The sequence below is a fragment of the Vitis riparia genome, chromosome 4 (genome assembly GCF_004353265.1).
Source record: "Vitis riparia cultivar Riparia Gloire de Montpellier isolate 1030 chromosome 4, EGFV_Vit.rip_1.0, whole genome shotgun sequence".
Taxonomy (NCBI): Eukaryota; Viridiplantae; Streptophyta; class Magnoliopsida; order Vitales; family Vitaceae; genus Vitis; species Vitis riparia.
In genome coordinates, this window is record NC_048434.1 from 3,023,490 (window position 1) to 3,047,266 (window position 23,777).

General features: G+C 31.8%; 5 protein-coding genes and 1 non-coding gene across 6 annotated transcripts; 3 read left to right on the forward strand and 3 right to left on the reverse strand.

Annotated features, from left to right (window-relative positions):
- The first annotated feature begins 27 nt into the window (after positions 1 to 27).
- On the forward strand, positions 28 to 1,713 carry LOC117912040 (putative RING-H2 finger protein ATL12). The gene is made up of 2 exons (XM_034826465.1): positions 28 to 601; positions 714 to 1,713. Exons 1-2 carry the CDS (start codon positions 111 to 113, stop codon positions 775 to 777), a joined length of 555 nt encoding a protein of 184 aa, XP_034682356.1. The 5' UTR covers positions 28 to 110; the 3' UTR covers positions 778 to 1,713.
- LOC117912700 (putative RING-H2 finger protein ATL12) lies at positions 1,032 to 1,370 on the forward strand. Its single transcript, XM_034827381.1, has one exon. The coding sequence runs from the start codon at positions 1,032 to 1,034 to the stop codon at positions 1,368 to 1,370; it is 339 nt and encodes a 112-aa protein (XP_034683272.1).
- Positions 1,714 to 1,861: 148 nt separating the features above from the next.
- Positions 1,862 to 4,699, reverse strand: LOC117912039 (ankyrin repeat-containing protein At5g02620-like). Its single transcript, XM_034826464.1, has 3 exons — positions 4,146 to 4,699; positions 3,086 to 3,501; positions 1,862 to 3,000 (listed from the first exon to the last, which is right to left on the reverse strand). Exons 1-3 carry the CDS (start codon positions 4,597 to 4,599, stop codon positions 2,065 to 2,067), a joined length of 1,806 nt encoding a protein of 601 aa, XP_034682355.1. The 5' UTR covers positions 4,600 to 4,699; the 3' UTR covers positions 1,862 to 2,064.
- A 4,723-nt stretch (positions 4,700 to 9,422) lies between these two features.
- LOC117913156 (protein JINGUBANG-like) lies at positions 9,423 to 11,078 on the forward strand. Its single transcript, XM_034828099.1, has one exon. It carries the CDS (start codon positions 9,465 to 9,467, stop codon positions 10,818 to 10,820), a length of 1,356 nt encoding a protein of 451 aa, XP_034683990.1. The 5' UTR covers positions 9,423 to 9,464; the 3' UTR covers positions 10,821 to 11,078.
- Positions 11,079 to 14,905: 3,827 nt separating this feature from the next.
- Positions 14,906 to 15,061, reverse strand: LOC117913711. Its single transcript, XR_004651146.1, has one exon. It is a non-coding gene; the product is annotated as a 5.8S ribosomal RNA (ribosomal RNA).
- Positions 15,062 to 16,103: 1,042 nt separating this feature from the next.
- Positions 16,104 to 17,946, reverse strand: LOC117912976 (aquaporin TIP4-1). The gene is made up of 3 exons (XM_034827802.1): positions 17,677 to 17,946; positions 17,329 to 17,570; positions 16,104 to 16,750 (listed from the first exon to the last, which is right to left on the reverse strand). The coding sequence occupies exons 1-3, from the start codon at positions 17,801 to 17,803 to the stop codon at positions 16,358 to 16,360; spliced, it is 762 nt and encodes a 253-aa protein (XP_034683693.1). The 5' UTR covers positions 17,804 to 17,946; the 3' UTR covers positions 16,104 to 16,357.
- Positions 17,947 to 23,777: the final 5,831 nt, after the last annotated feature.

Consider the following 23,777-nt stretch of genomic DNA (forward strand, 5'->3'; position numbering starts at 1 on the left):
AGTCACAGGGAAGACACTGAATCTTATGAACAACTTTGAATCCTGCAGATTCTATGCCAAATTTTTTGGCTTAGGAATCTGGAAGAATTCTGATAGGTTTTGACAACACCATGTGTGCTCATCTCCCCATGAATCAATTGGGTCTGGTCATCAGAGTTCTTCTCTTGTTTCACCGTGTCAAAGCCCAGGACACTTCTGATTCTGATCACTCTGGTCCACATTTCCTGCAGCCCCACCTAATGGTTGTTGTTGGGGTCCTCTCAATTATGTTCTGTCTAACATTTCTCTTACTTGCTTATGCAAAATTCTGTCATGTAGCCGTGCCTGATTTCTCAGACTTTGATAACCATCAACAAAACCTTCATGGGCTTGATAGAGAAAGGCTGAGATCCTCTGGGATAGATAAAAGAGTGATGGAATCGCTCCCCTTTTTCAGGTTTTCTTCACTCAAGGGATCAAAAGAAGGCCTAGAGTGTGCAGTTTGCTTATCAAAGTTTGAAGAAATTGAAGTTCTTCGGTTGTTGCCGAATTGCAGGCATGCATTCCACATAAACTGCATTGATCAATGGCTAGAAAGCCACTCTAGCTGTCCTCTTTGCAGGTACAAGTTTGATGCCCAGGACCTTACAAATTTTTCCTGTTCAAACAGCTTGAGATTCCCACAAAACCCTTTGAATCTAGCTGAGGACTCAACTATCAACCTTTTTGTCCAGAGGGAGCAAGATGATCAAGGGTCATCAAGGTTTAGTATTGGAAGCAGCTTCCAAAAAGCCATGAATAAGGGCAAAAAGGAAGAATTTCTCATTCAAGAAGGTGAAAGTAGTAATGGTGATTATCACAAACTCTGGCATAAGGTCAATCACAAGATCATCTTCTCCAATATGATTTTTAAGAATCGATGGAGTGATGCAAATTCTTCAGATTTTATGTTCCTGAATTCTGAGATGAATGAAACCTCTCCAAACAACAGGTTCCCTTCTTTGGAGTCTAATAATAATGGTTTTTCCATGAATAAACAGGTTGTTATAAAGATGCAGGAGGGTGTAGACAAGAAAATACTGCATGAATCCAACTTCACTAGGATTAGCAGAAGTAATTCAGTTTGTAATTCCACCCATGAAGCAAGCACGTCAAGACTATTGAATCCTGATCTGAAGAGATCCATGTCTGAGCTCACAAACCTTTCAAGGTTCACAGAATTGAATACAAAGGACAGGGTCAAAGAACTTTCCTTTGGAAGAAATAATGCAGAAGAAGAGAGGACAAGGAAGCTTTGGTTGACTAGAGCTCATCGGACAGTTCAATGGTTTGCCAGTCGCGAAGAAATTCCCAAGAACCAGAGTGCAAAAAAGTACCCATTCAACATCTAAACCAGTTGGTATGTGTTAAATTTTCCATAGAATTGGCAAATACCATATAGTATCAAATTAAATTATTCATTCATATCATCACTAGACCTTTTTTGTAAGATAATTAATAGTTAAGACTTCTTCATAATCATGGAATCAACAAAAACCCTGTCCAATGCTGGCTCTGTGAACTGGCCCGACAAATTTCTAATAATCTCATAACTGGGGAACTCTTAGGGATAAATCAAGTTTAGATGATGCTTGTGTTCATAAATTATATACCATTACTTCACTTCATTTCAATATTGTAATGGCTCTTGTCTTATTAGCTAAGCTTTTTTTTCATTGTCTTTAGTCGCCGGGACCAATGAATTAACCATCCTTAAAGTATGCAATTTGTTTATTAAATTTGACTTGGTATTGTAATTGATATATCCAACAAATTGCACTAGCCATGGACTAAAAACAACCACGTCTGAATCATGAATCTGAAGACCTATTCTGGCATCATCTTGAAGAAAATTTGGATGACCTAGTTTAATTAAAACCATAAGAACTGAAAACAACTAATGATGGAAAGTTCAGAATGCATGTTGTACAATATGTTACACCAACATCTCCCATATGATCTATCTATATTAGAGAGGTGCTAATTCTATAAGAATGAAGGTTATAGTCGAATCATGATCGATTAGGCCTGAAGCTGCAGAAATTGCTAATAGAGGTGGTAACCCCCTTTCTCAGAGCTATCAACGTCGGAGTTACTAGTCGAATCATGATCACCTCTCTTGATCATTTGCATCTCTCCTACACGACTATTCATACTACTATGGGGGCTTCCATCCTTGTTCTTTCTTTTGGTTTTCTTCCATTCCCATTTTCTCAGCCAATGCTGTATTAGCAAAACTCCTAGGCCTACAAATATGGTCATTGTGCACCCACCCCCTATGGAAATCAATGTCACCAACACCCACTTGGTACTCGGTCCTCCTGGCAGAATTGTCCAGGTCGCAGCTATATAAGCCGCCGCCATAAAAGTCGCCGACATCCACATCACCTTATGAGTTGAAATCAAGAGCTTCATCATGGATTTCCGCCGGAAAGGGATGATGCTGACAAGAACGATGACTATGCCTAGGGACAGGAACAATGCTAGAATGTTGCATACCATGAATACCTTGAAAGGAGTCCGTTTACCCATTATGGCCTTGCCGGAGCTCTGGTTGAAGCCGCCGGGGGGGTTTATGCCTGCAGAGAATGTCACAGTTGCTATTAAGACAGCCACAACTGTGATAGTGTTTCTAGCATTGCGGAGACCCTCGGTCTGCTGCTCAAGCTGCTTTTCCCGGCGCCTCTGGTGCTTGCGACGGTGATGCTTGGCTGGAGATTCCGGGGGCCTTTTTGGCCATGGAGGTGGTAAATTTGGGCTGGTGGGGTATAATCTTCCTGACGAGGGTTCAGTAATGGTTTGAATTTCTTGAGAAACCGGCGGTAATTGGTCACACCTCTTAGCTCCCGCTTCCAGTAATGCAGGCACAACCACAAGCGAGCCAGAGTTACTGGCATCCGTTTCAACTACATCTAGAGGGGTGTAACCCTTGCGGTTTAGAGCATTTACATTGACACCCAGCTTGAGAAGATAGAGGACCGTCTAATCTCAAGCCAAAGACAAAGTTAGAATTGGCAAAAGTACGTAGGTCAATATAAATATACAGTATGATATATAATTAACTTACAGTGGTGAGTTTTCCGGCAGTGGCGAGATGCAAGATGGTATTGCCATCACTATCCGGCGTGTTGAGGAGCTGGGAGATGTTGAGAGTCTCTGTCAAGTACTTGACAGCTTCATACTGGTTGTTCTTCACTGCCAGGTGTAGAACAGTCTCACCATGTTCGGTTCTCATCTCTGCTGATTGGAGACTGACAGAGAGGATCTCGTCAATGATGTTGACACGCCCTTTCATGGCCGCCCAGTGGAGAGGTGTACGACCATCATTGTCCTGTAAGGAAGTGAGGTCTGGGTCCAACCTCAGAAGCTCCCTTGTGATCTCAAGGTGACCTTTGCTGCAAGCTAGGTGCAAGGGAGTACATCCTTGAGAATCCTTCTTCCATGAAAAGTCTGGCCTTTCCCTTATTATCTCCTTAACTACATCTGCAAAATAGGTGGATTTCTAGTGGTGTCAATTGCAATAATTTGTGACAAAACTATAAGATTATTATTTGTTCAGTGAACCCATTAATAATTAATCTAGACCATAGTGTGAATGCGACCGTTAGTGCCCACGATGATGGTGGCCCTAGGGCTTGACCCTGTGGCTCATATTTATATGATAGAGCCAATTAAGCTTGCATGTGCATGACGCTTGGTGGGGTCCTAATCACAACCTTTAATTTTGTGGCATCGCTCAACAGTACTGGTGGCTATGATAAATGATCAAGTTGGGAGGCATGTTGTTTTTCCACAAATGCCAGCTTGACTTGTGTCACTTTTTTATTTCAATAATCACACGTAAAGCAATAATGTTTGTGCTGTTTACATTCGAAACCGTGCATGAATAATATTCGGTTAGTGAATAATGAATAGTAAAAATGAACATAAATTTAAGAATTTTAAAGCTAAGAACATGGGTTAAATTTATACCTTTTATTTAAGAAATTTTATATTTTATATATAAATAATTGTTATTTTCTATTTTTTAAAATAAAAAATAAAAAATTATCCAAATAGAGACGAGCACTTGGTAGTAAATCTAGTTCAAAGACTCTTGATCCGCCACAATCAAGCTTGATACTCACCTGTATGGCCTCCTGAAGCTGCAGCATGAAGTGAAGTGGTGGGAGCATCCAATTCCAGCATCAACAGCCATGAATGGTTCACCAAAAGATGCTTCACCACATCAAGCTTCCCTCTCTCGCACCCCACAAACAGCACGCTCTCGTCGTTCCGGTTAACCTTTGGAGCAATCCATGGATCTACCTTCATCAAAAGCTCCACAATCTCCACTCTCCCCTCTCTACATGCTTCATGCAAAGGAGTCTCCAGCTTTTCATTCTCGGCCGACGACAATTCGGGCCTTAGATTCACTATCTCCGACGCCAATTCCAAGTGCCCAAACCGCGCTGCTAAGTGTAAGACAGTGTTCAGGGAGCCGGGGACGACTTGTTTGATGATATCTTCCTCTTCTTGAGCGAGAGAGAGGAAGGTTGAAACGTCGCCTTTGAGAACTGCCTCGAAGAGGCGTCTGTCCATATGGGGCAGGGCCGGCTGTGAGCAAAGAAAATAATGGCGAAATCAATTGGAGTAGCATGCAATGATCTGGTGGGGGAAGAAATAAAGGAGAGAGGAGGCCATTTTTTTCCACAACGGCTGCCACTTGGAAGTTTCTGTGAGGATTAATTTTGATCATAGGGGGAAGGGTTTTTTTTGTTCCTTTTTTCGTTTTCATTTTTAAAAAATTTTAATTTGTTCTAGAACTGCAGGTGGATAAAGAAGCCCGACTTGCATGGAAGTCAACGTGAACTTTATAGGAGATTATCATGCTCACACGAGGAAGAAGAATTAAAATAGCTTACTGCTTAATATCAAAACGATGGTCAATTCTGACTGCTTGATGTTTAAGCCTCAACACTTAAAAAAGATTAAAGAGAGAGAATAGTCATGTCGGGAAGAATAGAACGAAAGAGAAGGCATTAGGGAAGGAAAGAACCTCGAAAGAGGTTACCAGTTCCCTAGTAGTTGCATACTTGCATGCCGGTTTTGAACTTTTGATGAAGACTTGAGAGGTTTTCGTTAAGTCTACATTTCTCTCACATGGACCACTCTCACCAAGGGAAAATTATTAAATATATTTTTTAATAAAGACAATTGTAGGGTATGTGATGGAGGTCCATGGTGTTGAAGTAACAAAAAGTCAATGCCAATTTCTACTAACAATTCATATTCACATTTGTTCATACTATGGGTGAGATGACGCCCGCCCACTTCACCACTTCAATCAAAACAATCTCATTCCAAACGTAATTTTTAAATTTTAACGAACCATGCAGTGATGATGATATTATATAAGACATGATGTATTATGTATATTTTGGAAAGTTTGAGAAGAAAAAGAAAACATTAATACTTACGGGAAAAAGATGTCGGATTTTTAGAAACATTGGTAATTTAAAAATAGAATACGGTTTTCTTGTTTTTAAGTGCGTAAAGCATGATATTTTCGGAGGACATTTTTTAATTATTTTAATATATGTTTTTAAGAGTTATGTTAAAAATTAATTATATAAATTAATATAAAAATAATAATTAAAAATAAAACACTTTAAATAAAAATTATTTTTAAAACATAGAAAATAAGTTAAAAAAAACATACCAAAACTAAATGTGTACCAATGGTTAGAGAGGTTGTCGAAGATTTTATTTTTACCCACCTGCCCAACCAAGGTGTGGGGCTTGGGCTTGCCAAATGAGCTACTTAGGCCCTTTACCTTCTTTCTGCAATGGGGCTTATGATTTTTGGACTTTGTACTTACCTATCCTTTTGGGTTGAGAGTCTTGAGACTAGTGATCCTAGTTATGGTCCTTATGGAGGGCAAAACTCGGAAAGGTGATCCTATCTCAACCCCATCCCATTTATATAAATTAATTCTATATTTTATTTTATTTTAGTAAAAAAAATAAATAAACGAGGTATAAGAATTTTTCATACTCATCCCATCCCACCCTTTTTAAATTTAAAAAAATTTAAGTTTTAAAAATTTTAATTACATTTAAAATTAAATATGTTTTATAAATAAACAAAATATTATAATTTTTTAACTTATTCGGATAAAAATAACTTTATAATTAATTTATGTTAAAATTGGGAAACTAAGATATTTCAAATTAAATTATTTTTAAATTAATTATATATAATCTAGACTATAAAAAAATATGTCATATTATCATCCCTAGAACACCCAATTTTGGGATCCGAGAAGAGCTCATATCATATCACAGGTGTGTGAATATTGAAGACAAAACTTTAAGCTTGACAAGGACTTCAATTCCAACAATGGCCATGCTCAAGAAGCACTTAGATCTGTACAATTAATGTTGGATTCATCCACAAAACATGCTTGATGGATCCAAAATAGGGTGGACAGTACGTTAGGGTAGGGCATTAGAAATGATAATAGATTTCAAATATTTGTAAATGGGGATTCAAAAATGTTTACTAACACAGACGATGATTATTCTATAGTTTTATTACTTAATTTGGTGCATGATATTTAATCTATAGTTCATTGCATGTGATATATTTGAAGTGATTAGAGCTATATTTGATTCCCCAAGATTTGAGGGAAAATGTGAGAAAATAAAAATAAAAATAAAAAGTAAAAGGTAAAAAAGGAAGGAAATGAAAAAATATATTCAAAGTTAATAAATTATTTTTATATGTTTTTTTAAATTTATTTCACTTAATTTCCTCTATTGTATTGGATTAAATAATTTTAAAATGAATATAATTCTAATTAATTTAAATTATATTTAATTTTATTTTATATTTTTTATAGTGAAATCAAATATGAGAAAATCATTTTTTTTTTTTTAAGTACTTTATGATAACCAAATGTAACCGATAATCTTTAGCTAAATAAATTTTTAAAACTCAATATATTTCCTAATTATCTACTTTTAGTGGCAGGAAGAAATAGCTAGAAACATATTAGTTATCACTGTTGTGTGATTGGATTGAATTAAAATTTATTTTTATTCTTTCTTTCCTCCCCATTTTTTTCCCATTATTTTCTTCAAGATAGCCCTTTAAGATTTTAATGAAAAGGATGGTAAAACATTGATTTCTAATCCACAGAGAGAGAGAGAGAGAGAGAGAGAGAGAGAGAGAGAGAGAGACTATCTACCCTTTAATGAAAAGGATGGTAAAACATTGATTTCTAATCCACAGGGGGAGAAGATTGAGAGAGAGAGATTTCACCTGGACTAGGGGTACTATCTGCCCTTTAAGACTTTAATGAAAAGGATGGTAAAACATTGATTTCTAATCCACAGGCGGAGAAGATTGAGAGAGATCTAGAGAGAGATTTCCTCTACAAAAAAATTATGAGATTCAAGAGAGGTAGAAGACAAAAAAAACAAAAAAAAAAAATTAGGGTGAGAGTTATGAGAGTGAAGAGAGGTAGAAGAGTTCCATTAATTATTGCTCTACCCTCATCAAATCACCAACTGCTCATATTTCATTCTGTGATTAAATTTCTGCTAGTGGGTGCTCCCAAACAACCAGCCATTATGGGTCCTTACTAATGGCTTCTACTTTTGTACCCAAAAGGAAAATGATGTATGTCCACAGTAAGTGTCAAGCATTTAAGACATTAATGATAGGAGGCCATTAATAAAGGTTTTCATTACCCCAAATAATTTAGTCCAAGTGGATCAATAATTTAAGAACCACAGCTGATAAAAAGTTGTACTCCATTGATTGAGATTTGATCTATTATATTAAAAAAATGGCATGATGATTTATAGACTCATTAATTTTGCCCAAACCTTCTATTATTAGTTTCGCCCACCCCTGACACCGGTATCAAATTTATGCAACTTCCATTACTAATTAAGCATATATTTTGCAGTATTTTTACAAAGCACTTCTAATGTAAAAAGTATTTTTAAAGAAAATAAGGTGTTTTGATGAAAACTTTCAAAATATTTTTATAAAATCTAAAAAACACTTTAACAGTGTTTTTTAGAATTCGTTTGACAATGATTTAGGAAAGCACTTTTAATTTTAAAATATTTTTTAAAAAAGTCAGGTGTTTGACAAAAAATTTAAAAATCACTTATAGTATTAAAAAATTAAATATAATGTTTTCTAGAGAAATACTTAATGTGTATTTGACATTAATTATAAAAAACGTTTATAGTATTTCTATCATTTAAATGATCAAAATTTTCAAGTATTAAAAATATTATAAGTGTTTCATAAAATTACTATCAAACAAGCTATTATAGTATATTTGATAATATTTTATAAAAAAATTTTAACTTTTCTACCACTTGAATTATAAAAAAATTTCATATGTTAGAAATATTATAAATACTTTCTAAAATCATTATCAAACAGTTCTTTAAAGTTCGTTTAATAGTAATTTAAAAAATATTACTAACAATTTTAATATTTAAAAAAATAAATAAATAAATAAATATTAAAAAAATTAGAGGCTAGAAGTGTTTCAAAAAATTACTATCAAATAGATTTTTATCAGTGATTTTCCTAAATTCACTTCCTAATAAAATATTTTTACTAAAAATACTACAAGTGATACTCTAACGTTTAGGATCCGAACTGCACTGTCCATCTTTCACATGTAACTCTTGTACTATGGTTTTCCGAAACTGGCCCAAACATAATCTAAATCACTGCTTTGATGTTACAGAAGATATGTCGACAATAATTCTTGCAAACCCCGTCAAGTTGGCCTATAATAGTGGGACCCACTTTTTCTCCACGTATGCAAACATATATTTAATATATTTCTACTCATCTAAAGTTTTGTGATTAATCCAAGTTTTAATTAATCCTGGTATCCAAATACAATAAGTTGTACATAAAGTTTTGGTATATGATCATTATTTATAGTATAGTAAATAAGCGAAAGCAATCTAAAATAATTCAAATATATTCTCAAAAATGTCTTATTTTCATAATAAATCCTCAAAAAAAATTGTTTTCTCATAAATTATTGCGAAACGTAATTAATATGATCGATGTTTTTTAAGAACAGAAAGATGTTTTTAAACACCATCCGATCAGACATGGAGATGTCATGTTCTTTACAAAAGCTGAAGAAGTTTAATATGTACGTACGTGTAAGATTATGATCGTATTCATGCGTACCATCGCTTTCATCTTCAATGTCATGCGTCACTTGGATCAATGGTATTACAGACACCACGTTTACACCTCCAACCTACTGGAGTATACAGATAGGTGTGTTAATAACACACCCCCATAATTCCTTCTTTATATACCTAGCTACCCATCTCCTCCCCCCTCACCATATTTTAGAGAGTTCTCACTATATCTATCTTCATCTTCTCTCTCTTTCAATTCTCTGTCTATGCATGCCATGGAATTCTATGGCAAGAGAAGTCTTTCTAGCTACATGGATGACGAGAGGAAGGCCATTAATCAATCTCCAAATCGTGCCCCTCTCAGAACCCATCAACAAATTTCAGAACAAGACCTCCATTTAAGCCCTACAAGGTCTATGATGACCCTAATGCCACCTCCAAGTCCAGAGTCACCATGGACGCTCTCTCCTCTCCATACTCCTTCCCCTTCTCTCCTTTACCACTGCATCGCCTCCCTTCACCGCCATGAAGGTAACATATACTCCATCGCTGTTTCCAGAGGGCTTGTCTTCACTGGCTCTGAGAGCAGCCGGGTTCGTGTATGGAGGCAACCTGACTGCATTGAGAGAGGGTATTTGAAGGCCAGCTCCGGTGAAGTCCGAGCCATCTTGGGTTATGGTAACATGCTCTTCACCACTCATAGAGACAACAAAATCCGGATGTGGAATGTCACAAATTCGGATAGTTTTCGGTCCAAGAAGGTCTCAACCCTGCCTAGAAGAAGCTCATTGTTTATTTTCCCAAGGGCAAGTCCTCAAAAGCACAAGGATTGCATTTCTTGCATGGCTTATTACCATGCAGAAGGGCTTTTATACACAGGCTCCTGGGACAGAACAGTAAAGGCATGGCGAGTTTCCGATAAGCAGTGCGTGGACTCATTTGTGGCTCATGAAGATAATGTTAATGCCATTGTGGTAAACCAGGAGGATGGTTGTCTATTTACTTGTTCTTCTGATGGATCAGTGAAGGTATGGAGGAGATTATATGTAGAGAGCTCTCATACTCTCACAATGACTCTCAAATTCCAACCCTCACCGGTAAATGCATTGGCCCTAAGCTTGTCTCTCAACACTTGCTTCCTCTACTCAGGATCCTCAGATGGGTTTATAAATTTCTGGGAGAAGGAGAAAATGTCCGGCAGGTTCAACCATGGAGGATTCTTGCAAGGTCACCGGTTCGCCGTTCTTTGTTTAGTAGCAGTGGAGAAGTTAGTATTCAGTGGCTCTGAGGATACTACAATCAGGGTTTGGAGGAGAGAAGAAGGAAGCTGCTATCATGAGTGTCTTGCAGTGTTGGATGGACATAGAGGGCCAGTGAGATGCCTAGCTGCTTGTTTGGAGATGGAGAAAGTTGTGATGGGGTTCTTGGTCTACAGTGCAAGCTTGGACCAAACTTTCAAGGTATGGAGAATTAGGGTCTTACCAGATGATCAGAAGAAGATGTGCTTGGATGAAAGCAACCGGAGCGATAGTTTGAAGGCGAAGATAATGGAGTATGAGATGAGTCCTGTGTTGTCTCCTTCATGGGTGGCGAAAAAGCTTCAAAGTAGCCATTTTCAGTAGCTACATAAAAGGACGAATGCTTATTCCTTAGTCACTTTCCCATAAAATTCAGCCCAAAGTACAAACTGGGCATTATTATTCCTATTAGCCTTATGGGTGTCTAACCCTAAACCTTAAAGTTTTCCTTTCTTGAAGTTTTGGTGTGGATGTAGATATATATATATATACAAATATGTATGTGCAATATTCATCTAAAGTAAGATGAAGAAATAAATATGAGCAATAATGACGATTAATGTTAATCAAGTGCTTTGTTCATATCTTCTTTTTTTATTGTATTAAACATTAATCAAGTTGATATATATCGTTACCCTCTTGCCAATCATCAATTGTATCGGTATTAAAGATCAAATGAGTTTTGGGCATCAGGTTCAAATTAATCTCCATATTGTCTAAGTACTTTTGATTTTTAAATTTTTAGGGCATATGTAGAAGGTTACAATAGATTACTAAAAACAAGGAATTATTTCCATTTTCAATTCTAATTTATCTCTTTCACAATATATTATAATTCACCTCTATATTTATTCTTATGTTGGTGGTGTCTATTATTGTTAAGAATTAATTGAGTTATTTATTTTTATTATTCTCTAATTAATATTATTAAGTATTAAATCTATAGTTTTATATGTTGAAAAAAATTATGAAATTAATTATTGTATTTTTTTCTTATTTTATATAGTTAATAGAAAATATTTGAAAACCAATAATTTTTAAAAATAATAATTTAATATATTTCCAAATATCTCAAAATACTAAAATTGAATAATAAAAATTGTGATTAAAATGTGCCTCTTATTGTTGAAATTAATTCATTAATTTTGGATCTTATATTTGGGAAAGAGTGTCAAATCCTAACATTTTATTTTTCTTTTTAATTTTAATTTCTAGATGGGTGTTAATTATATTAGAATTTTAATTAAAAAAATTATTAGAATTGATGATAGTTGATTTTTGTTTTGTTATAAGGTCAATTTTGAAAATTTATAATGAAATTATTTTTAATTTAAATTTTTTTTTTTAATTGGATTTACTATGAGGTAAAAATAGCGACGGCATGTGGTAGAATTGTGGTTCCACTTTTGAATTATATCAATTTATATTACATCCATTTTTATCCCAATTAAATAATTTCTTTGTTTTGGAGAGGAAGTTGGAAGGGCCAATGTATATAATTCAATTGTTATAGGGTTTTTACCCTTATGTTTCTTAGGTGGAATGAGTGGATATCGGGAGGTTTGAGAAGATAATATTTTTTTTTTTTTATAGAAAAAATAGTAATTTTCACAAGAATTATATATTTTTAAGGTGGAAGACATCATTGATTTAGAGTGCTTTTTATATTATTTTTACTCAAATTGTTTCAAGTGGAAGTGTTTTCTTTTAAAGTGTTTTTAGGAGAATCACCAATAAAATGTTTTTCCTAAAAAACACTACAAGTAATTTTTTTAACACTATAAATAATTTTTTATGTCTTTAAAAGTGTTTCCTAAATATTTTTTAAATACCTAATTTTTTTTCAAAACACCTTTTAGGTCAAAAATATTTTTTAGAATTATTGTCAAACAGATTCTTAAAGTACATTTGATAATATTTCTAGAAGTGTTTTTAAAATGATTATCTCTTTAAGTGTTCATTTAGAAAACACTTTGAAAGATTTTTTAACATTATAAATGACTTTTTAGAATTTTAATAATGTCTTTTTTTAAAATTTCAAATACTTCACTGTTGTTAAAAAAAATATTCTTTTTAAGTTAAAAACGCTTCCTAGCAGGGTGATGGTGAGAAAAGATGGAGATATATGGATGATGAAGGTTGGGAAGAGAATATTTCAATAACTTCAACTTTCAAGTGATTGTGATGATAGGTGAAAGCAACTAATCATTCGTACAATTATAACACATGGTCCAAGTTCGAATTGAAGGTAGTTGGGTGTGTTCATGATGGGGGCTTAATTTTCAAATGGCCCTTGCAAGAGACTACCCTCAATGCAATACCCTTTTTCCTTCACATGGATATTTATGTATATTTAATTTCCATGGAATGTGCACCTAAAATATTGGCAGCCCATTTACCATTTGCCACCCTTTCACATTCAGCTCCCATGACTCAACTACTCCATGGGGCAGTCTTTGAAGTAGTAGATGGGATTATATCATATATATGTAGCATCTTCACCCTCACATTTTGTGTGGATGGCAAAGGCCTAGTATTTCCTTGTCCTAATAAAAAATTTAAAATTTAAAATTTTATTAAAATTAATATGTTTAATAAATACATTAATAATATAATTTTTTTTTCACTTATTTTCTGGGAAAATAGTTTTTAAAATTGTTTTATGTGTTAAAAATGAGAAAATAAAAAATTTATTCTCAATTATTTTTTAATTTTCTTTTATATATATATAATTGAATGGGACAAGATAAGACAATTCCTTAACTTGACTTGAATTTCAAAAAATTCTCAAACTTGTTTTTAATTCATTTATTTTAATATCAAAAGTGTCCCATTAGGGGTAGGTTAACTATAAAAAATTATGAGTACATGATCGACAATAAAGATTTATGAGCATCTATGGTATATTATATTGTGTTAGCAAAAGCTTTAATACAAACGAAAGTTTTAATGCAAATAATATTAATTTAATAACATAAAGAATAAAACAATCCTATAGCACGTGAGGTTTTAACATAATTCGACTAACAATATCTACATTCACAGAAAATAAAGAATTTTTTCACTATACCATAAAAAATATTATTACATAAAAGAAAATTAGATATAATTATTAGATTTTCGAAACATATCATGTTTTTACACTCCTTTTCTTGTATCCATATATTCTTGTATTCATACCTTGAACCATGAGCCCCTTACTCCATCTTATATCTCCCATTTTTTGTCACATCTTATCTATATATAAGCTCATCTTCATCTCATATCTTTTTTGGGTCTAAAATATTTATAAAGATATTCCTAACAAGTTTCTTTATTTTATAAGGAAATATAACATTACAATAACATATCAACTTAGAAAATATTCTATACAATCTTTATAATATGAATCTATTCTAATTTTTGTTATATTGTTATTTTACAAATTCTAAAATTAATATGAAGTTTGTATTTAAATCAAAATTAATCATACTTGAAAAGTACCTTTGAAAACGACTTTGAAAATTAAGGTATTTCACAAATTTTAAAAATCTAAGAAAAAAACACTTGAAATAATTGTTGGACAATCATTTATTAAATTATTATTATTTTAGTTTATGTCTAAATTAGAGTAAGTGATTAATTTTAATATGATAAAATATTTAATTATGTTAAACTTCTATATTAATCCGACATGATAGTAATTAAAAACAATAATGTATTTTTAAAAAAACAATTAAATAAAATGGCATAATGAGCAAAGAGTATTATTTTAATTATTTTTAATTAAGATAATAACATATTTAATCATCAATTTTTTTTTAATAAATTAAGGATATTCATATATCAAATAATATCAAACTACAAATTCTTTAGCACATAAAAGTAAATTAATAAATAATATTTTATATTTATTTTATTTTATTTGTAAAAATATTAATAATCATTTATAAAAATTTTGTAAAGTAGATTAAGAATATTCATATTAATAATTATTTTAAATTAACATAATATAAATATTTATATTTGAAATTTTATTTTAATTATATATTCAACATTTTTTTATGACTAGTTCTAAATCCCAACCAACCCTTTTAAAATGGAAACATAGCCATGTTGATATGAGGATTATTTAAATAATAATAATTTTTTATTTCTTTATATAAGGACACTATGGTAATTAACTTTATTCTTATTTGGTTTTATAAATATTTCAATAAAAATTTTAATTTTGATTTTGATTATTTATATTTGCTATGTGTTTACTTTGACATTATTTAGTCATTTGTCCTTTTTGGTCCGAACATACTCTAAATCGGTCAACCGTGAGCTAGGGCACTCACGGGAGGCCAATGTCCGCCCCCTCCCTACCTCCCGTCCCTGGGTGCGGGGCCTCAGGAGGGAGGAAGGTGGGAAGGGCGACGGGTGCATGACGCCCAGGCAGGCGTGCCCTCGGCCTAATGGCTTCGAGCGCAACTTGCGTTTAAAGACTCGATGATTCACGAGATTATGTAATTCACACCAAGTATCACACTTTGCTACGTTCTTCATCAATGTGAGAGCCTAGATATCCGTTGCCGAGAGTCATTTGTGTTGATGAAACGACAATGACTCGCCAATGCGCCCGATCGGGACCGGGGTGACGGGAGCGCGTTGCTTCGTTGTGAGGTTCCGCGCCGAGGTTCGTTGTTCGCTCGAGAGGGCCACCGCGAGCTGCCCCCCGCGCACGAATAGTATTTGCATCCGAAGTAAACATCTAAGTCCCATAGTGCTACCCCATCAAACGAGAGCCTTGGAAAGATTGTGTGTGCTTGGTGGCTTAGGGGGAAAGGCTGGTCTAGGACGTGCCTAGACGCCACACATACTCAAAAACTTAACCCAGAAATTGCTTGTGTGACACGTAGTTAGTAATGACCATAGAAACTTCGAAGCTTCCATACTTGGAAATATAGCTAGAGTAAAGTTGGTCATGTCGATAATCAAGAAGAGGTCAGTTCAAGAGAGTGAAACTTTTACAATGAGTATTAACTCCTTGGTGGTTAGGCTAGTCATTTGGGACATTGGCAAGCTAAGGATGGTCGCTAGATGTAGGATCAGGTTAGCTCAAAAAGGGTATGTAGAGAAGCTTTGGAGGCAAAATGCCTAGACCCCAATTCACTTTCTAAGAGACTACAAAATGTTGAAGTTCAGCTTCAACGACCGGAAGAGGTGTACTACGAAGCTTTTTATGACAAGGATATCAAACTAGAGAAAACTAGGGTGGAGTGGATCAATGGCTTCCAAGCTTAAGTGAATCAAGCGCTTGATGTGGGGCATGAAGGTGCTTCATGTGAGGTTTGGGGCATCCATGGAGAAGCCTTTGTAGGAATCTAAAGAACCCTTAGAGATTAATAGGGCATATTTGAATACAATATTCCACTCTCCTAAGGATGTTGAGAATGTAGTGGGTATTGTGATACTATAAACTAAAAATTAAGTTATCCAAAAACCCTTAAAAAATTAAATTGAGTTTGGATTGGGCTTAGCTCGGTTGAATCGATCAAGTTATAATCTAATCAGAAAGTATAAATTTGTAAATATTTTCTCAAGATGAAAAAAAAACTTGAAAATTAAAAAGCACAACATCAATAATCAATAAACAAGTGAAAAGGCTCGCTGTTTTATTTATGTGGTTGTCCTTTCTCACAGACTTTCCATTACACCCACAAAAAAAAAAAAAAAAAAAAAAAAAAAAAAAAAATTAATCGAGAAAACACTCCGAGCCACACTGAAACCATGAACATGGTGGAATTACAAGAAGTCTAAACGACTGAAATCAAAAGAAAAAGTGGCATAGATCTCATCATACGCCACTTGGCTGCTTCTAATATAGAATATAAAGCTTAGAAGCCTTCTTCTTCTTCTTCGTCTCTTGTTGGGAGACGAAGATGGGGTCTGTTTATGAAAAAGTTCTCATACACAAATCCAGCCACCGCACCACCTACCAGTGGCCCAACCCAGTACACCCAGTGGTTTGTCCAGTCCCAGCTCACCAAAGCCGGCCCGAAGGACCGGGCCGGGTTCATGGAAGCCCCGGAAAAGGCCCCACCAGCCATGACGTTGGCCCCCACCACAAGCCCAGTTATCAATGGGCCCAGCCCATCAATGTGGGCAGACTTCTGTGCTGATACTATATTGGCATACACTGCGAACAACAACGAGAATGTGAGGATAAATTCTAGCATTACCCCTTGGAGACACCCCACTCCACTCGCCAGTGTGTGCACTGGAGTTGCCTGCACATTTTAAAAATAAAAACTTAAGAAGTGAGTTTGGTATCCGTTTTTTTTAAAAAAAAATTATTTTCAAAAAACAAAAACAAATAAATAAATAAATTGAGCCATCAGAAAGCATAAGGTGTTTCAAGATAATATCCTTTTAAATGCTTTTAGTTTTTTTATTTGTTTTTTAAAAACGGTTTAAAAAATAATTATACAAAATATTTAAAATTGTAAAAAAACATGTTAATACATTTTAAGTTCCTAAAAATGTTTAAATTATATAAAATGTTATAAAATGATTTTCAATAACAGTTTTCAAAAACTGTTTTTCAAAATTGTTTTCAAAAACACTTTTCAAATTGGGTCTACTTTTTCGAATAACTTGGAATGTTTGTGTTTTCTATATTCCCAAATGTACTAAAAAAACAACTATGTTGTCAGAAAAAATCATTTTCGGAATCTGTTTCCAAAAAACTGTTTTATCGGAAAAATTATTAGAGTTTAAAAATAATTTTTGTTTTAAGTAACAAAATTTTAAAAACAGTTGTGTTTGCTCTATTCTCCTTCTTTTGTTTGTTTTGATGTGGGCTTACCCGTCCACCAGTGAGAAACTTGAGGAGAATACAGGCTACAGTAGAAGCCAAACACTGATCGATGAAGTACAGGACGGATCTCACAACGGTGATGTGACCACCCACGCAGAGACCAAGAGTCACCGCCGGGTTCAGGTGACCACCTGAGATCTGCAGCGCCGCCGATACCATGACCGCCACCACCAGCGCATGTGCCATCGCCACAAAAAACAGCGAGTCCAGTGAATCTCCCTTCAGCTTCTCTGTTCACGCACAAAAAATAAATAAATAAAAATAAAAACCCTCATCAAACATCACAATCCAATCTCACAGCAAACTAAAAACAGCATTTTCGTAAAGGAAAATGACCGGTGGCCATGGCGGAGCCGACACCCGCGAAGACGAACAGGAAGGTGACGATGAACTCCATGACGAGAGCTCGGATGCAGTCGGGCTGGGCGAACTCACGGCCGGAGCCGAGAGCCATCTTGGCCATGTTGAGAGAGGAATGGGGGGTGGTGGAGTCAGGCTTTGGCTTGGCAGGATCGAAGATGGGAGAGTTATATAAGGAATCAGCTTCCTCCTTCACCTCGATAGAGGGTGGCACTTTATTTTTCCAGGAAATTAGTAGGTGTGCCATTGTAATTAACACTTTACATTTCCTTGGATTTAGAGTGATTTTATATAGAAATACCAATTTTATCGTTTTACTTCTCTAATCATGCTTCTAGTAGAATGCAAATAAAAGGTTACAAAGTTTACCAAATAAACCAAAACAGGAAACTTCATGTCCCCGCACACCCACCAATTTAGGTTACGAAGTGATGTTTAACAAAAATATATTAAATAAACATTAATATGTTTTTTTAATTTAATAAGTTTATAATCTCAAATCCCCGAGCCAAATAGCATAAAAGATTAGATAATATATTTTATCCTATATTTGATTTATACATAATATATCATATTTCATGTCAGGAATACTCTTAACATTTTTCATCTCCAATTAAATACGGAATATAATAAGAAATTAGATTATATATTCATTATTTTCTTTATATCCTATATAATAAATTTGGATTTTTTCAAATAAAAAAGTTAATTGGATATAATTTGATTAAATAAAGAAAAAAATGAAAATTAATGTTACGTGTTTATCATTTCAAATAAGTGAAGATTATCATTAAGTTAATTAATATCTTTAAAAGAAAAGTATTTCTTATTTATAACTTTTTTTAGATTTTGAACTAAATTTTCTTACTCCATCAAGAAATAAAATGATGAAGAAGGAAATTTCGGTGTTTGACTTCCTTCATGCAGCCGTGTGATTTCACCTCATTGTACGCATTTGATTTTGAGTGAAGTAAAAATAACAATAATTTAGAGATATAATATGATAGAAAACACCAAAGAAGGAAACTTCAATGAATATTTTCTTGACGTGATTAATACTAAGTTTAGTAGTGATTTAAAATTCATTTTTACTTTTTTTTTTAACTCTCAAATGATAAAAAAAATTTAAGTAAATTACGGGACTTAAGAATGTATTTGATACTATTTTTATTTAAAATGTTTTTAATGAAAATGTTTGTTTTTTAAATATTTCTTAAAGGCAAATCCATTTGACAGTGATTATAAAAAACGTTTTTAATCTTTCTAACACTTGAAATTTTTTGTCATTCAAATATTAAAAATGTTAAAAACATTTTCTAAAATCACTCTCAAATGCACATTTGACAATACTCCTAATTAAAAGTGTTTTTTGTAAAAATGTTTTTTTTAAAAGTGTTTTTAAAAAAAATCACTGCCAAACAGACTCTTAATAAACTAAATATGTTTCATAAAATGATCGTACAACAAATTTTAAAATGTTTATTTGGAAAATAAGGTAACTATAGTCAAGAATGGTTTTCCCGTTCTCCATAACAAAAAAACAGGAAAATATGTTTGGCAAGAAATAAATAAAAACATTTTTTTGTTTCTTATTCTTAACAATAGAAAATATGGTGTTTTCAAAAAATATATTTTAATTGTTTTCTATTATTTTCTTAGAACTGTTTTAAAAAATAATAATACAAACATGTAGAATGAGTAAAAATAAAATACTAAATATAAAATTATTTTTAAAACATATTTGAAAATATTAAAAATAACATTTAAAGTTTCCAAAAAATTAACTTTTGTTCTATAAATTATGAGATAATAGTTTTTAAAAATTATTCTTAAAAAATGTTTTAAAAAATAATTATAAAACATACTTTGAGTGATTTTTCAAATTTTTAATGTTTCCTAAATTTTGAGGACCATTAATTTTTTTTATTAATCTTGAACTAGAAAAGTGAAAACCAATAAAATGATAAATTATTTTATTAATCTTCCATCAATTTCCGATCAGATACTAATTAGTAATATAAGAATGGAGGGTGGTACCACTTCTCATAAATATATTATTATTATTATTATTATTATTATTATAATTAGTAATCATGGTAAGTTATAATTTTTTTTTATGATGAATAATTATAAAATCCTATGTGGATGGGCCATGAGTCCCCACATGGCACTATTTTTTTTGAATTATTCAGTGTCATTTTCATATTTAAGGAAGCCACATGCATGTTTATTTTCATAGCCCATACTTTTTAAATCCCACCATCACGAAAGCTGAGTTGCTGTTGATTAGGAAAAGGAAAATGTGTTCAATGAGTGTTGAGTTTGGTGTTGTCTTCTTCAGATTCTACTTTCCATCACTTCTTCATTTCACATTTGATTAGTGGAGAATGGAGATTCACTCACCAAAGGTAACTGCTTTTACTATCAACTTTTTTAGGGCATGTTTGGTGGGTTCATCAAGAAATTAAAATATTCTATTTGAAATATTTGAATTAAAATTATTTTTATTTACTACTTCAAACTCATTTTACCTATTTTAATTATATTTAATTTTCTTTTATATTTTTCATAGAACAACCACACGTGTTTTCTTTGGATTTTTTTTTTCTCTTCTTTTCCATGAACCAAACATAACCTAAAACTATATTTTGTTGACAGGATTCTATAAACGTGATATTTTGAAGTAACATATATAATGGAATATGTTATATTCTATTATATTTATATTTAATTTATGAAATAAATAAAAAATCATTATGAAATGTATAGTAGTGGAAGCACATGAACCGAATTATTTTCAATATTTAAAATGAAAATTATATCAAATTCCAATATTTTTTATTTAAAAAAAATGAAATTTCTCTTTTATTTAATAATATTCATAATTAAAATATTTAAATTTTATAAATAAAATTTTAATATTATGTTATTTAATATATAAAAATAATTTATATATTAGATATTAATATTAGTTTATAATTTTTTTTAGTTTTTTAATCATAATTTAATTCATAATAAAAAATTATTTTGTAAAATGAGTCCATAAAAAAATTAAAAAAAAATAAATTTATAATACATAGAAGATACATATCTCATATCCCCCATCTTATCCAATGTTATGTTGTACCTGACCAGTTAAACATCGCCTATGCCTTTATTGGTTTTTAATTTCATCTATTAACAATTCTATAAATATAATTTTTTATAAAAATTTATTTTTAATAAACATTGGATATAGTATTTTAAAGTGTTTTTCAACATGGAAGACCAATCAGGGTGCCAACCGTGCCCTTAAATTTAAAACAATATCCATGGTTGAATCGAGCTAACAAATTTTATGAATAACAGTTGCACCGTTACCCAACTTTCATCATTATGCCTCTCACTTTCACATTATGTTGTATCTTCGTCATAAAAGTCTCCCGACTCATCTTCAATATAAAAGTTTTTGAAAGTGAATTTGATGAGTCTGTTCATTTGACCTTACAATCCTTGTAGAATACAACGAGGATATTATATTTGTAAAGAAGTGATTATAATGTTATACATCAGGTAAAAAAAAAATAAATCTCTTAAACTCATAATCAGCGACTGAACCAAGGAGTGTGTAAAAATACATTTCAAATTTTGTAAAAAATATAATAGGTAGTGAGAATTAAATTCATAGCTAAGTTTTTTTCTTAATTGACTACTTTATCATCAAACCATATTAAAAGTTCTATATTATTTTACCCTGGAATAAATTTCATATAATGCCCCTCAATCATTTTCTTGGCTTTACTCACAACGAATAATATTTACGTGATCGGAAGCAAGTTTTTACAATTTGTCTATATTAAAAAGTTTAAATATTTTGAAATTAAAAAAAATAAGGTAAGATTTAAATGAAAACAAATTATATTAATACATAAGATGTGATGTAACTAATAATAATAATAAGATAAAATTAGATAATTTTAGAAGATATAAAAATACAACCTATTTATACGAATGAGGAAACTTCATGGAAAATCCTTTTCTATTATGATAATTTACTTAAATTCAAATTTTCGAATGTCACCTCCCTCCCATGCTGCCTACCTAGCATCGGTCTGCGCTCATGTGAAATTCCAGCTCATGTTAATAGGTACATGCGTAAGAGGAATCTGGATCCTATGCTCCTTTGACACACCATAAGCAAGCTCTAACCATCATCATGGCCGTTCAAATGTCGAAATATAGATGGGACCCCATTCCGCAACGTGCTTGATCTAAGTGATTCCACTCGCTATCCATCAACCCGTGCTTGGATGTTTGACCCGATCACAGTTGTAGGTGGTTGACTTCAATAATGAGGTGACGCAGAGAGACACGCGTGAAGTAGGTGAGTGGAGGCCATGTTGTATTATTGCGAAAGGTGGGCCACACCCACTTTGTCTCGTAGTTCATAATGACAGCAACTTTGTGAATGATATTATTAATAATGATAGTATATAAATAGTAGTGGTGATCACTGTGGATACTCCTTTGTCAATAATTTCCATTTTTTTTTACACCTTTTAACCTTTTATTCCATAGGGAATTTATTTTTATGAGAATTTATTTTTTATTTTATGACATATATACCAACAACTCATTTTGAGTTTTAAAAAAAAATCTGAGATTTTATTTTCTATAACAAAAATTATATAAAAAAATAGGTTTAACAATAAAAAAGTATTTTCATAAAAAATTGGTTTTGTTTTCTATTTTTAAAAATAAAAATATGATGTTTTTTAATAATATCTTTTAATTATCTTTTATTATTTTTATTTGTTTTTTTGAGAATTAATATAAAAATAATTATATAAATATATAGAATGATTAAAAATAAAACATTATATAAAAATTATTTTTAAAAATATTTAAAAAATGTTAAAATTATTTGAGGTTTTCAAACAGATTTTTATTCTTCAAAAATTAAATAATAGTTTTAAAAAAATGTTTTAAAAACATATTTTTTAAAATTGTTTTCAAAAACAGTTATCAATTAGATTCTAAATGTTTGATAAAAAATTTCGAAAATGTTTTTAAAAATATGAAAAATCACTTCTAATGCCGAAAAATTGTTTAATAGTGTTTTTGGAAGAACCCGTTTGATATTGCTTTTTAAAAGTGTTTCTAACCCTAAAAACACTTAAAAGCGTTTTTAAAATATAAAAAAATAGGTATTTGGTAATATTTTGAAAAACACTTTTGAAATTTTAGAAGAATATTTTAAGAGTGTGTTTAACAATGATTTTGAGAAGTGTTTTTAATATTTTTAATGCTTAAAAATAAATATTTTTCAAGTGTTAGAAATGTTAAAAACACTTTTCAGAATCATTGTCAAATGTATTAATGCATTTATCAGTGATTATAGAAAGTGTTTTTAACATTTTTAATACTTTAATGATGAAAATTTTCAAAATGTTATAAAGTTTATAAACACTTTCTAAAATTTTTATCAAACACGTTATAAGAGTGCATTTAATAGTGATTTTAAGAAGTGTTTTCGGAGCAAACTGATGAGCTGAGCTTTGAGTTGGGTAACACAAAAATCCTTAGCATGAAACCATAAACTTTCCCGTGGGCTTCGAATTCAATTTTTTTTTAGATTAGATGGGCCTTGAGTCGATGTTTTTTCACTAGTTTAATATGATTTTGAGCTAACGAGTTATTATTATTATTATTATTTTTAGTTTTTACATCCTTCAAAATTCTCACATTTTGGATTATAATATTAGAAATGTTTTGGCTATATTTGATTCTAAGCAGTTACAAAGGAAATAAAAATAATATACTAGGAAATTTGATTTTTTTTTATACTTGGTTTATCATGAAAAAAATATATAAAAGACAATAAAATATAATTAAAATAATTTAAAATTTTTATATATGTTTAAATTATTTTATATATATTTTATAATTTTACAACTATTTTTTAGTTTTCACTTGTTCTTTCCTAAACTTTAAATGAAAAAAAAAATATATTGATAGGTTATGATCGGTTTATGTCAAAATTAACTTAAGTAAACACGATATCAACTAATATATTTAAAATAAATATTTGACTTTTC

What these genes read in the sequence shown, in the direction of transcription:
- LOC117912040 (XM_034826465.1), top strand. Translation starts at nt 111, where the DNA reads ATGTGTGCTCATCTCCCCATGAATCAATTGGGTCTGGTCATCAGAGTT. An exon ending in TCTAGCTGTCCTCTTTGCAG is followed by an intron (nt 602 to 713) that starts GTACAAGTTTGA and finishes CTTTTTGTCCAG; the next exon opens with AGGGAGCAAGATGATCAAGG.
- LOC117912700 (XM_034827381.1), top strand. Translation starts at nt 1,032, where the DNA reads ATGCAGGAGGGTGTAGACAAGAAAATACTGCATGAATCCAACTTCACT.
- LOC117912039 (XM_034826464.1), bottom strand. Translation starts at nt 4,599, where the DNA reads ATGGACAGACGCCTCTTCGAGGCAGTTCTCAAAGGCGACGTTTCAACC. An exon ending in AGCTTCAGGAGGCCATACAG is followed by an intron (nt 3,502 to 4,145) that starts GTGAGTATCAAG and finishes CCTATTTTGCAG; the next exon opens with ATGTAGTTAAGGAGATAATA. An exon ending in CTGCCGGAAAACTCACCACT is followed by an intron (nt 3,001 to 3,085) that starts GTAAGTTAATTA and finishes GCTTGAGATTAG; the next exon opens with ACGGTCCTCTATCTTCTCAA.
- LOC117913156 (XM_034828099.1), top strand. Translation starts at nt 9,465, where the DNA reads ATGCATGCCATGGAATTCTATGGCAAGAGAAGTCTTTCTAGCTACATG.
- LOC117912976 (XM_034827802.1), bottom strand. Translation starts at nt 17,803, where the DNA reads ATGGCCAAGATGGCTCTCGGCTCCGGCCGTGAGTTCGCCCAGCCCGAC. An exon ending in CGGCTCCGCCATGGCCACCG is followed by an intron (nt 17,571 to 17,676) that starts GTCATTTTCCTT and finishes GTGCGTGAACAG; the next exon opens with AGAAGCTGAAGGGAGATTCA. An exon ending in AGTTTCTCACTGGTGGACGG is followed by an intron (nt 16,751 to 17,328) that starts GTAAGCCCACAT and finishes TAAAATGTGCAG; the next exon opens with GCAACTCCAGTGCACACACT.